The sequence below is a fragment of the Penicillium canariense genome (genome assembly GCF_028826845.1).
Source record: "Penicillium canariense strain IBT 26290 chromosome Unknown utg000003l_segment0_segment0, whole genome shotgun sequence".
Lineage (NCBI taxonomy): Eukaryota > Fungi > Ascomycota > Eurotiomycetes > Eurotiales > Aspergillaceae > Penicillium > Penicillium canariense.
Window position 1 is genome coordinate 4,059,987 of NW_026622730.1, and position 13,486 is coordinate 4,073,472.

Genomic DNA, 13,486 nt, shown 5'->3' on the forward strand with positions numbered 1-13,486 from the left:
TCATAACAAATATCGATGCTCCAACAGTGGCAACTTAGTGGCTGTATCCTTTATTCTGCAAGTCACCAAATTCCAAATGTGGTGGGTGAGACTTGATGCAGACATGATCATATTCGAGATATGGCCGATGTCATTGCTGTTGATGGTCAGTATGTTGCACCTGGTTTCATTCCAACGACTATTCTTACTGTACCGTTCCTTTTCCAAGGAAAGTAGATTCATATCTATAACCTTTCCAGTGGATTCCGATGCTTCATCTGCCAACTTCGGGGAGGACAGTAATGCCTGCCTATCCGTACTGGGTGGTGATGTAGCCTGTATCTCCAAGAGAGTTAGCTCCTAGCATGAGAATAACTAGACCATCGGTGCTGACCCCGGAGAACTTTAACTTTGAAAGATAGTTGCGGAGGGAAAACGACATGATTATTAGGCTTGGAGTTGGACAATTGATACAGCTGCTTTAGTTTTTGGCCCCGTACTTATAGTCAAGAACCAAACCGGGGCATATGGCCCGGTGATGGAAAGCAAAATCAAAATGAGCACCACAATACCGACTGCTTTCTATTTGTGATCACCAGCTGCACGTTTCAACTTTGTTTGCCCCGGAGCTCGGAGTCAATTTGGTTCGAAGGGTGGGGGATGAGTCATCATAGTTGAACTCCGAGCTCCGATGCTACCATTTTGTGATGGCGGTTCACTGTCATCTGCTACACATTCCCCGCGCCGCAGCAATGACGAGCACTCGCCGGAACGGTCAGTTATCATCCTGTGAGCCATGTCGTAAGGCAAAGCTACGATGTGACCAAACCGTCCCTATTTGCGGCCGATGTGACCGCCGAGGCTTGCAAGACCAGTGTCTTTATCATCCGGCACCTCTGACACGACCTGATATTCCGCGAACTCGCAGGACGAGGCAGATCACGCATCGCTTGCATCGAGGACAGAGTGTGAGCGTACAGGCTGCAGGTGTGACCTGGGATCAAAAGAAGCTGTCCCTTTCGGCCCCGGGGTTCTTAGGGCACACGAGCTATTCGGACGCTCTCACGGACACGAACAGTGGAAATTTGCTTTCAATTGACGAGGCTGCTCATAATCAAACGAACTCTATAGTCATCGACTCAGAGAGAGTCCATTTGGGTGCACAAATTCTGATGCTCCTGAGGGATCTCCCATTCTACAGAAAGGTCGTCACTGCTCGATTCAAGATCTGGGAGGGGTGGTTTTTGGGTTGGCAGATTACAGACGCGATTTTCAAAATTGTGGAAGATAAATGGGGCTCACTGGAGAAGGAATTCGATGACGAAAGTGATCGTGCGTTGCTAATGTCTCGACAATTGTTTCAGGCCAATACTCGTCCATTCCTTGTCCACCCAGGGATGTCATGGCCGGACTTTGTCTTTGCAGCATCGGTGCGATGGGAAGTAGTCGGATTGTTATTCTGCATTGCGGGCCTTGCAACTCAATGGATATCTGATGCTGACCCAATATTCAAGCAGCCTGGCTCATTGGACTCAAAGAGCTTGGCCACAACGGCCAGTACCGTCAGTGATATCTGTCTTCAGTTCTGTGACAGTGCTGGAATCCTCAATGATCTTGTAAGCTGGCTCCTGGTGCACCACACTGTGCTCTTGACGGTCGTGTATGGGGAAAGTGGTGAGCAGTTCCAATCCTATGCCTTTCTCCCGGACCTAAAGAATCAACATGCTAGATAACCGACCGTGGCGAAAGCTAGGCGAGCTTTCGACGACCGTTTTCGCACTTGGTCTTCATCAGGATTCTAGCAGCGATGTGCCATTCTTTCTTACCGAGCTACGAAAGCGGACCATGGTCGCAGCGTTCATAATGGATAAAATCTTAGCAACATTCTTGGGTCGACCGCCACTTATTAGCTGGCGATATTGTGACATTGCAATGCCACTGGACCTTAGCTTCGAGGAAATTTTCGCATCAGCAGAAGTTCGTGCAGCTGCACTTGCGCGTCTAGAGAAGAATGGCGGGTGGAATCATGAGGGGACACTGACAAAGGGTGCTTGGGCGCGCATCAATCTTTTTAGATCTATTCAACGCGAGAAGATTCTGGAGCTGTCACTGAGTTGCCGAATCGAGAATATACAGCGGAGAGTCGAGTGAGTTGTCGATGAAATATCTTACCCCCTTCTTTAGCACTCGGTAAATCGCAGTATTTGCCCTTCCCCACTGACTTTGATAAGGCGGCTCTCGGAGGAAAATCGCCGAATGCGATTAGACCTTCCTGAATTCCTTCACTGGAATCCGACCAGAGGCACTATAAACGCACCCGCTGTAGAAGATGGGCTACTGTTTTCTTTACATTTGGACTTTCTCTACGACGACCTACTTCTTTATCGAATTCTGCAAAAGCGGACTCAGGCCCAGCCTAGCGGGATAATCACTACATCTCGGGAGATTTTAAGCACATTGCTAACAATGGTGGGAAAGTCGACGCTATCCGGATATCCTCTACTAGATTTAGGGTGGAATGTATGTATCCTGACACCGTTTGGTATTTGAAAACTACTTTGATTGAGAAGTAATATTTTCCTCAGATGTGCTATGTTGGATTACCCGCAGCTGGTATTCTTTCCGCGGAGCTTCTTCGGCGGTCTCGGTCCACTTTGTCAGCCATTGAAACGGCCTTTCCCCGGTCGGAAATCATTCAGAATCTCAGCATCTTTGCGTCCTATCTTGATCATGTTATTCAAAGTAATGAGGGAAATTATCAAGTCTCTCAGCAGGGCCAGAGAATTATTCGTCACGTGCTTGATCAAGTGCTGTCGGTCGATATTTCTTCCCCCATGTTGAACTCATTAGAGACACCCCCAGATACATCGGCCATCGAAAATCTTCTCGAAGATGTTGATATAGCGGACAGACAGGCTTTCCTGGGGTGGTTAGATGGGTCCGTGGAGCAGCGACAGGATTCATGGCTGGGCTGGGTTAATTTCAGTTAGATATGCCATTGATTTGATAACCAAGACCGCCAACCGCTAGTTCTGTTTTCGAACCTAGTTCCCCCAGCACTGTTATAGGTGCCCTTACAATGTCAGCGGAGGCATTTGCCCGTCCAGCGCCTACTACTTTGGCAGTTCCAGCTTTGACTTAGAACCATATTCGGCGGACATCACATTCTGGGCGTCAACTTAATCTATAGACTAGAGCTTGGCCTTGGCAAGGACCGGGACCGGACTATCCAGTCTTAAGGCTTCCTTAATAGTAGCTAGGACCACACTATACTTCCTTATAGTCCTTTATGGTCCCCTGGGCGTTGCCCCATAGTTATATAACTCTACTAAGACTGTTACGAAGGAGCCAAGCTGGAAAAGAACCAGGTGCATTCAACGGAACAACTAAAGTGAAGAAGGAAGAAACTATTGGGGGGTTGTCCGCTATTATGAAGAGGGCTCCCTCGCAAACAGGCCCAATCCGGTTAGTCAAGTCAGCTGCTTCCTTTAGTCACACGTCCCTCAGGTGATCTCTAAGTCTATCGTTCGGTCATGCGTCAAAAAGACCCTCCTTTTCTAGGTAAATAAATTAATTATAACCTAAAGCTGGTTCATACCTGCAGGGCAGCATGAAGAGTCCCCGAATCTGTAGAGATATTATTATGTTCCATTTCTTGTAGAATGCTGCGGATAGGTTTAGGTGGCCCTCTATCGCAATTACTATGGCTAAGAATCAATTTGTAGTGGTGCGTATACGGGCGCACCTAATGATCCCGAATCAAAGCTTGTAAGGTCTAGACTATACGGCTAAGCTTAATCCTAGACTTATATGTAGACCTGGCCAAATTATTTTATAACTCATTTTCTTCAGCTATGCCGGCGTAGGCTGAAGTATAGCAGTTTTTGGTTCGAGGGTTCCTGTTAGGTAAAGGAGAAGACCAATCATTTAGTTCAGGGTGCTTTGTGAAGGCTTGGACTTCGGGATCGAACACTGGCGATGATACATAGAATTGTTCCCCATTATGGTGAGTACCATTGTGACCTACATATCTGGGATTTTTATAATATAGTCGTAGAGACAGCGTTATTGTAATATAGCTGTTCGGAGGACGCAGCCTTGAGCTTTGTTTAGACAGGTCAAAGGGGATCGGAAGGCAATTACAGGTGGCTTTGGGGAACGATAGGTAGACTGAGTACCAAAGTCCGTCGAGAACGAGCATCAGTGATATTTGGCCTATAGTCCACCTTGGCGTAGTAATCAAGCCCTTAACTTGAATCTATGTTGGGAAATTTCGCGGACGCGATGATGAATTGGCGTTTATATATCCATGCTCCATGTGTGTGGCATTTGGCGTTTCCCAAATCATCGATTTCTCTCGTATATATTAAGCAACACATATCGTCCAAGTGCACATCGTTATCTCAACACCAACGCAAATAAAATATTTCGCCCAAAGTCCACTGCAATTGGAACGAATATTAAGATCCTAGGACAAGGAGTTTGCTGCCAAAATACTATAGGATGTCTCAATAGAGTAATAGCTATCGTGGCTCTTAACTAAATAGTAGAAAAGTACAACCAATGGTCATGTTCGGCAGTAGCTCGGTATCTAGTGTGGCAACACAGTTGTAGTATCCACTCAGGATAGAGTAGCTTGGTCCTACAACAGTATTCCACTCGATGAGAAGTGTCTCGTAGGGGTATTTGTTATTGTCGATGGACCAGCAACTGTTACTGCTTTAGGCTTCATAGTATAATACATAGTTAGAGCCAATGCCTATCTAGGTTGGAATGATAATGTGCTGGCACTATGAAATTTGCATACAAATGTAATAGGAGGCTTAGCTAGGCTAAGGAATTATCTATACCCAATTCCATTGCGATAGAGAGGAAATATGACTACGCAAGATTCAAACCTATTTGAGTTGACATTAGCTTACCCCTTATAGGAAATTTTTTCACGAAGTCAATACAATCATCACGCGGTCCTAACCATATCAGCAAGTCCATGAAGCTTAACGTTCATTCTGGGATCCGATTAGCTAATAATTATATTTGTGGTTGAAATGTGGGATATGGTGTTCACCAGGTCGCCCGTGACTACATAACTCCCGTACTCGGGTCGCGCTAGTAGTCCAATTTGTCATCTTCGCGAGCTAGTAGGTAGTTAACTTACAATGGTTATCTAAGAGAGAAAATCTGTATATAGAATAAGTATAATGACCACTGTAGAATCCGAGCCTAGGAAGTGAGAACGCATCGTTCTTCTTCTTTTCTTCTTTACCACCGCCTATGTTGAAGTCGAATTCGCTTTTCCAAATACAATGAGTACTTGCTTGGCCTTTTGAAGATCATGAAGCTCTTCACTCCAGCCTTCCTCCTTGCAACAGCTACAAGATCCCTTGCATACCATGTAGATGGAACGTGTAGCAAAGACGTGGAAAATAAAGCAGGAAGTGGCGCCAAGCATGTTGCACATATGAAAGCGAGAATGGAAGAAGCGGTGCTGGTTTTACAAAATACTGCGAAGACCGCAGCAATTTGTGCATCACCTGATAATTTCGACTCAGGGCCTGACTCTGGGTGTGACTGCAAGCAATCGGATGATGGATTGCAACAATGGTGCGATCAAAATGGAAAAGAAAGGGTGGTAAATATTGTGAAGGGACTGCTTGGCAATGTCGACACAACGACGTGGGAGGCAATTTACTGTAAGTTGTTTCAATATTATATATATTTATTGACCGTCTCTTTCTAATCAAGGATAGGAGGATGGGGCTCAACGTAATTGGATATAGCTGCTACGGGCGATGTGGCTAATGCCACGGGACAATTCGCAGATCCAGATGCAGAAGATACAAAACATTTAAGAGTCTATTATGGAGACGAACAGTTTCAGAACCCACCATCAGACCAATTTAATTTGTGGCAAGACACATCTACAGGACGAGAGTTTATGCTTGGCGCGGGGGATGCCAAAGGAAAAAAGCAGAAACCATGGTAAAGTAATTGGACTTTCGTTTGGCACCAGCGATAAGAAACGAGTCCTTCTTTGCAAGAACTCAATTCCCACACTATTCAAAACTCCAAATTTCAGTGAGAGAAACAAGAATGGCGAGCAGAGCCTCACGATTGGTGTTACCGGGTTGGCTATCAGCTCAGTGTTTGTGCATGAGCTCATTCATACAGATAACCAGCAACAATGTAAGTATTTTCAGTATATAACACCTTTTTAGTTCATCACCTAATCCGAGTTTTCAGTTCCGGGCCAAATTGCCAAGGGAATACCTGAGCAATACAGGTATACCGATTGCACAAAACTTGCCAACAACCATAACCCTGCGAGATGGAAGAATTGTGACACATTCGCGATGATCGCACGAGGTGAGTTTCCTACTTTAATACTGCTAAATATCTAGCTTCTAATTATCCTGCTATGTAGCGATCTATATGAACAACTATGAGAGTAATGGCGAAACGTTGGCAAAATTGCTGGACAAACTTCCCGACGAGGTCAATACTCCAACCGGTCCAGAGGAACAACCCACGTGAATTCAACAAGGCCGTGTACTGTCACTTGAGATGTGAACTCTGATTTGCCAGCTCCTGTTATAGTACTTTTTGAATTCAATTTGAACTCAAAGCTCTTAGGCTTGATGCGCGGAAAATATTGCGATATGTGTGAGCTGAGTTTGAATTGAATACTATATTTAACCCACGATACTAGAACGCTCTTTATAATAGTCTGTTTATGTTTTAGTACGTCTTTAGCTCCATAAGAGGTATATTTAACATGAAACTATGATACTGTATATGCACCACCGTACCTCGTTCCCTTTTCAATTTCTATGTGTCGGTGAAAAAGCGATGAGCAGGTCTCTTTCCACCTTCAATCTACTATGTTAGATCAAAATGCTTTAATATTGTATGTAATCAGGCGGGACGGTTCTTGGGTCACGCGCACTCCTACTTACATACTTAAGTGCACTGCTGCCCTCGGGGGCCCATTATTTCTCCTCCCTTGTTTTCTTCCCACCACGCCTTATTTGCAAATCCTCCATAATTTTTTTGACATACCTCCACGCTCTTTTTATACCATAATGAAGCTTTTTCCTCCGGGCAAGGATGTCAAACTGGCATTAGTCGGCGATGCACGTGTTGGCAAGGTATAGAGCTGGTTATGGTTATATTGCTCCAAGATATTGACAGTCTTGAAGAGTAGCTTGGTATCTCGAATCATTAGAGGCTCATATGAGCCGGTTTACACGCCGACCATAAATTGTGAATGCACTCCATGCATATACACGACGGTATGTTTCGACAAGCTTGGCGGAACAGGTATTGAAAATGATGTCATATACTAAGAATATCGGTGCATTTCTAGTCTTGCAGTTTTTTTGCCCCAGTTTCCGAACAACCAGACCTGCTAGAACCTCATCTCATAAATATAAATAATAGAACATCGGTACTATCACCATTGATGTCTGGGATATCTCGGGAAGTCGTAGCACACCCTATGACCGAGCTGAGTGGCTTCAATTTAACGATGCTGCAACAATCATGGTTAATCCGGCACAAAAGTCCACTTTTGACAACGCTGCCTCTCGGTACCGTATATGTTCCCTTTCCTTTATACCTGCCTATCTAATTGCCCGTTTAGGAGAGATCCTATCAGCCCAGCGAGATGCAACCAAGCTCCCTGTTCTAGTCTACGCAGGAAAGGCATACCCAAGGGATGAGCAATCTGAAGTAGATCTCGAAAAGATCACGTGGCCCGATGAGATAGGCGCTGTGCAGTTCTACCACAATCCATACCTTGATGAACCTCAATCAGTAGGAGCAATGATGGAGGCGGATCACTGTTATAATCGACCGTTCGAGTGGATCCACAAGAGATTACGGGAGATCCCGATGTGGTATGTCTTTACACGATCTGTCTCTTCTTTGATACTAAAATTCACCTTTCTAGCATATCGTAAGACACTACTTTATGGACATTTTCACGTCTTTTGCAGCAGATATGCGCGATTTCCAACGCCATGAGGGGGAAAGACTTAAAGAGACTGCCCCTTAGGAAGTTGAGCTGTGAAATTCCGCCAATGGATTTTTGGTCATGTTCACCTCCCACAGCCTACCAAGAGCTCTAGATACATGGGGTTAAAGACAGGTTTATATTTTCGCGTATCCATATGAGTCTCAAGATTGAGTGATTGCTAGAATACAAAGAATGCTTCTTCATATGTAAGGTTAGCAATTCAAGAACGGATTCTGCCAATTCAAATTTTGCTGATTCAGCATTTTGGCGCTCTGATGACTGTGGTACACGTGCACGTACAGTGGCGTTGCAATATATTTGCACTGGGGTACTTCCCGCATACACCGCCTTATTTTATTAATCATACCTTCCTTTATCGATAAGATTAACCCACGCTCCTCCCCTTTATTCTCTATCCTCTACCTAATAACGCCTTATGGTATATAGAGCGCAGGGTATTGGATACGAAAGCTAGCACCCTATTAATTGGGAACCTCCTACGGGAAATGATGTGGAGGAACTTAAACGGCAGTAAAAATAGTGGGCCCCTTGGCATACCAAGGTACTACAGTGCAAATACCATGTGCCGGCATACTCAACCTTAAGCCAGGAAAACTTGTCGAAATATGTAGAGTGGTAACTTACCACTAAGAATGGGCTTATTCATCAAGTGCCCATGTTTCTTATGTTTTTGTATACAATTCTAGCTTACAGGGAAACTCTGGCTTTGTAATAGCCGAGTATCGGCCATATTGACACGTGGCGCAGGGGGGTCGCTTTCAGCAGCTGCCCCCTGATTTCTGCCGAAAATCATCAACCTCGTTCATCTGATTGTGGTTCTGTTTGATCTTACTCGTTATGATTGCATACTAGGCTATACTTTCTGAGCTTGTTACGACAATTCCCCAAAAGCTCATTGGCGTCTACAATTCTCCTTTCTCTCTGTCGCGGTCGCCACAAGGCAATTCTGCCCTTTGCGCAGAACATGGCGCAACTGTTAGACCTTCCGGATGAGCTTATTTTTCTCGTCGTCGACTATCTACAAGCGGACGCCACGCAGACAGCATTGCCATTCTATGAATGGGGAGATGCGTATAGACGCTCGCTTGAACAGAATTTACCAAAACGAATCAAAGACCTGCGCTCCCTTCGCCTCGTATCCGCTCGCCTGAACAATCTGTTAAAACCAATCTTCTACCGTCATATTTGCATCCGCGGAAATAGACTGCCCAGTAAACCACAGGACCAGCTGAACTGGAGTCTCGAGAATGATCCAACGCTCGAAGAATTTATTGTCTCTGCAATTGTTGGCTGCAACGACTCGATTTATGACCTTTATCGATTCTTTTGGTTCCCTAACATCCAAGCACTCAGCATTCTCCGGTTTAATGATTGGGAGCCTATGGAGTTCGAAGACGATTCGCATGTTGGCACATCGCCGGTCACAGCGCTGAATTTGATAGACTGTGGGGCGCATGAGGAGGCATTAGCCGCTGTACTGAGCTGGCCAGCCGCATTGGAAGTGCTCCATTACGACGTCGAACAAGCCGAGTGGGAGGGTCACTATGGCGATGGGCCTGCGAAAAGCTGGACATGCGCTGCGTTTGTACGAACCCTGCAACCGCAAAAGGCTACTCTACGGGAATTGACTCTCACTCGACCATGGCTCGTACATGAGGGATTGGGTAACGGACCACGCATAGATTTGAGCGATTTTACGGCTCTGACCACACTTCGCATCTTTCAAGTCTTTCTATGCGGAGAGGAAGACCCTCTCGAGGCCCGGAGAAGCCTTCCACGCAGCCTTGAGGAGTTAGAGGTCTTTTACGATGACTGGGAACTCACCCGTTTTGACGAAGATGAATTTCTGCGGGGCCTGCTGGCGCATAAAAAAGAGCATCTCCCCTATTTACGTACGGTGTCTATCAACTCGCCCGAGCAGACCTGGGATAGCGACACAGAAGAGCGCAAGCCCGCCGGACCATGGACGCCGCCGTCTCCTCTGGCGCGAGCATTTAAAACTGCAGACGTGAATCTAGAGATATGGCTGGGCCCTGTGGAACATCCAAAGTTTGAGGAACTGGACATTCCCCAGCTTCTTAAGCCACCGAGAAAAAGGCGCCGACTTGATTGATTTTGATCAGACCTCGCCAAACGCGGGTTCAGTGGTTTTGCACTCCACACGCTACAGCCGGTAGGACAGCTTACAGCGGCTGATAGTGGCAACTTCAAGGAAATATAGAATCGTGCGAGTAATTAGCGTCATTAAGCCCCCGGGCCCATGGACACGGATACAGTGGCTGTCAAATGCCTTGGTAATGGCTAGTTTCTCTATAAAAATGTGTTCTATCATTATAAGGTCAATTAATCCATAATATTTTTCCTGATGGAGCTTCCTTAGATATAGGTGCTATGCGCGGATTTGCTGAGATTTTCGCCTTCCGGTGAGCAGCCTGATACGCATACGAAGCTGCCTGTAGCGAGGTCTGGGCCAACAGAAAAGTGGAGAATAGCAACAAGAAACATATCAACTCTGCATCGCAGTCTTCACTTCGCATTACACTTCTTGTTGTAGCATGCTCCATCAATGACGTCTCCGTCGTCAATCTCCATCATTTTCAGCTCGCCGTACCAGCCATGATTTCCTGTATAAGTCCAGCATGAGCAACGCTGCTTGTCGTTTGACATATTTGTCAACTGTGTATCGATTCCACTCCTTAGCTGGGCCGGCGTCGACCGGGTTTTGCAAACACCGGCCCGGGAATGGTACTCGAATTCAACCTTCTTATGGGCCCAGGTAGTGCGTTTCTGAAGATCACTTGAAGTTTTGTCGCCAATGAGACTCGACCAATGGTATGGTTAGCGGAAACAGAAAAGTTGTCCAAGAGGATTTCGCCATTCGTGAAAAAAACCATCGAACGCTTGAGTTCCATTGTCGTAGAGACGCCATTCGCCATAGGACCCATAGCCTTCGGATCCGAGATTAGAGGACAAAGCATCAACCCCAACGACCTCGATCGAGCGTTTGGCACTCGAGACAATAATAACTGTTGTCATGCAAGAGTCTGAGCTAGACATTGATGATACGACAGACTGAATCAAAGCCCCCATAGCGGCGACGCCGGTCAGAAAGTCATCACCACTGACAGCCCAGTTCTGTCAGTATGTCATTTCAACGCGAGCCTGAATCAACTGTGAGGCCTCGGTGATGTCTGGAGGCTCTTGAGAAAGAGCCTCGGGGGCAAAGGGCAGAACCGCCAGGAGCAAAAGCCACTTCATTTTGACTTATTTCGCCGAGTGGTCCAGATCTGCCCGTGTCCAGAAATCAGCGATATCCACAATATGTTGACATCAATGGAAACTGACCTTAACAAGTAGGAAGCGATTGAGAGATGATATCGATTCTGAAAGACACACGATGCCTCGGTAGGTGGCAGCAGGTATTTATACGTGGCTAGACCTCGCCAAAGACCGGGTCCGGTCCTAAATCTTAGGACCGGGACCGGACCATACTAAAAAACTAAGGACCGCGGTCCGGTCCTTAGTCCTTTACGGTCCCCCGTGGTCCCCCGGAATTTCATAATTCTGCCAAGATCTGCCAAGACCTTCCTATTTAGGCTAGTTAAATTAATATTAAAGTGATTAGTTAGCTAAAATTGCTAACTATATTTTCTACATAAATTATACATAAATCACGTGTTTGGTCTTTTTTCGGTCCTTGGTGCGGTCCGGTCCTAAGCGGTCTTTGGCGAGGTCTATACGTGGCTTCACTTCGCAAACGTCGATACTCATTTTTCAGCCGTCAGTATTTCAAAATACGCATACAAAAAACAGGTGGACTACTAACGGGATTGGTCTTCGCTAGCTCCAAAAGCTATCTACTATAATGGCAATTTCGCTCATATGTAGGAGATGTCAGCTAATAATCCCTGGCGGACACTCTAGCCATCTTGCCTGCATATTGCCACGGTCGGCTACAAGTATATAGATAAACTCGATTCCTCGCAAATTGCGCTCGGGCGCGTATAGGCCTATCAACCACACGCCATTCGATATAGCTTCGCTGCTGGTCTTCCATTTCACTTGCACCAGAATGAGCGTTTGAAGCTTCATCCTTCGCTTCGAACGCGTTCATCACCAACTAGTGGACCACGCGGCTGGCTAAACTAATTCAGCCCTAAGATGCGTCCCATAGGTAGGTCAGCCAGTTGAACGCGATGAGCTAGTATCGCCATCGCTAGCGCAGAGTGATCTGCCCATTCAGTTAGATCAGCCGGCCAAGAGCACTCTTGCCAAGGTGTAGTGGATATAGGGAGATAACCCACAAAATCAATCAAAATGTCTTAGTATAGCTTAGATGAATTTGGGTTTTGAGTTGGAAGAGCTCTATCTAAAAAAGTGGTATAGGTAGGGTGTTTAACTCGCTTATCTGTTTCATGCGCTTGTGGAATATGTTACGATCATGTTAGATAGATATCCCCCAAACGATGAGTACCTAACCATCGGTTTCTTCAACGCTATCTGCGCTGCATATACTAGCGTGAAGTTCTGAAAAGAAGAGCGGCCACAGGCAGAAATTATCGTATCCAAGAAGTAATGATACACATATATATGTAGCACGATTTTCAGGGGTCAAGAACTGTTACACCCAGAAGGAAATCGGAATAATCCTGTGCATTCAACGAAGGTAGCGAAACTGGAGAGAAAGGGAAAAGAAGAAAGTCCCAGGATTGTGGGTTCCTGATAACCACATGCCACGTTTTGCCTTGTTTGCCTTCCACATCAGGTCTCTCACTGGTATCCCAGATCATAGATTTCGTCCAGATCGTCACAAGAACCATAATAAGAGGCTACGTGTGTGAAATTACTGTTCCCATCACGCAAGAGTTGATCAAGTTCGTGGCAATAGTCTACCTTCAAGAGCCTGAGAACGAAATCAGCGCCAGCGTACTTTTTGCATCCTTGCATTTGATTTTGCTGGGCAGATGTTCTCGAACGAAATCGGTCCGTGGTGAATTGCCAACACCAGCCTCCCAGGCTACAGTAATTTTCTATAGCAAATGGGCTCTTGCCGTATTATTCCATGATCACAGGACCTGTGCATTAGTGGGGTCGATGGACTGAAGCAACTAAGTCAAAGCACAGTCGCTCAATCTCGACCATAGGTCAGTTAGCTTAAAGCTAAGCGTTAGCTAAGCTTTATGTAGGCTGTACTATCCGCAAATTTTTGCACACTATACCCGCTTTGGCTCTGATCAGCATCCCAGGTACGCGGCCTCTGTTCGAAACTGACTGCGCTTATCTATCCAAAGTTTGGGTCTGGGTCCGCATAGCCCCATTCGCCTTAAGCAATTATAGACCGGAATTCGTAACTCATGCGTACGCGGCCTCTAGTCAGAATCGAGAATAATCATCTCCCAACGAATAACCCCGGCAAATAACTAGGGATATTTTTACTAGAGTAGGTCATTGAAGCTACAACTTGTAATA

General features: G+C 45.9%; 5 protein-coding genes across 5 annotated transcripts; 4 read left to right on the forward strand and 1 right to left on the reverse strand.

The window, feature by feature from the left end:
• Window positions 1-686: 686 nt before the first annotated feature.
• On the forward strand, window positions 687-2,969 carry N7482_006346 (Transcription factor; the record flags this gene model as incomplete). Its single annotated transcript, XM_056688471.1, has 4 exons — window positions 687-1,653; window positions 1,709-2,126; window positions 2,211-2,499; window positions 2,565-2,969. The coding sequence occupies 4 exons, from the start codon at window positions 687-689 to the stop codon at window positions 2,967-2,969; spliced, it is 2,079 nt and encodes a 692-aa protein (XP_056544026.1).
• A 2,345-nt stretch (window positions 2,970-5,314) lies between these two features.
• On the forward strand, window positions 5,315-6,513 carry N7482_006347 (uncharacterized protein; the record flags this gene model as incomplete). The annotated part of the gene is made up of 5 exons (XM_056688472.1): window positions 5,315-5,672; window positions 5,760-5,961; window positions 6,059-6,165; window positions 6,223-6,345; window positions 6,404-6,513. 5 exons carry the CDS (start codon window positions 5,315-5,317, stop codon window positions 6,511-6,513), a joined length of 900 nt encoding a protein of 299 aa, XP_056544027.1.
• Window positions 6,514-7,061: 548 nt separating this feature from the next.
• N7482_006348 (uncharacterized protein) lies at window positions 7,062-7,940 on the forward strand (the record flags this gene model as incomplete). The annotated part of the gene is made up of 4 exons (XM_056688473.1): window positions 7,062-7,127; window positions 7,420-7,573; window positions 7,622-7,877; window positions 7,931-7,940. The coding sequence occupies 4 exons, from the start codon at window positions 7,062-7,064 to the stop codon at window positions 7,938-7,940; spliced, it is 486 nt and encodes a 161-aa protein (XP_056544028.1).
• A 1,041-nt stretch (window positions 7,941-8,981) lies between these two features.
• On the forward strand, window positions 8,982-10,130 carry N7482_006349 (uncharacterized protein; the record flags this gene model as incomplete). The annotated part of the gene is made up of 1 exon (XM_056688474.1): window positions 8,982-10,130. The coding sequence occupies one exon, from the start codon at window positions 8,982-8,984 to the stop codon at window positions 10,128-10,130; it is 1,149 nt and encodes a 382-aa protein (XP_056544029.1).
• Window positions 10,131-10,543: 413 nt separating this feature from the next.
• Window positions 10,544-11,074, reverse strand: N7482_006350 (uncharacterized protein; the record flags this gene model as incomplete). The annotated part of the gene is made up of 2 exons (XM_056688475.1): window positions 10,544-10,838; window positions 10,917-11,074. The coding sequence occupies 2 exons, from the start codon at window positions 11,072-11,074 to the stop codon at window positions 10,544-10,546; spliced, it is 453 nt and encodes a 150-aa protein (XP_056544030.1).
• Window positions 11,075-13,486: the final 2,412 nt, after the last annotated feature.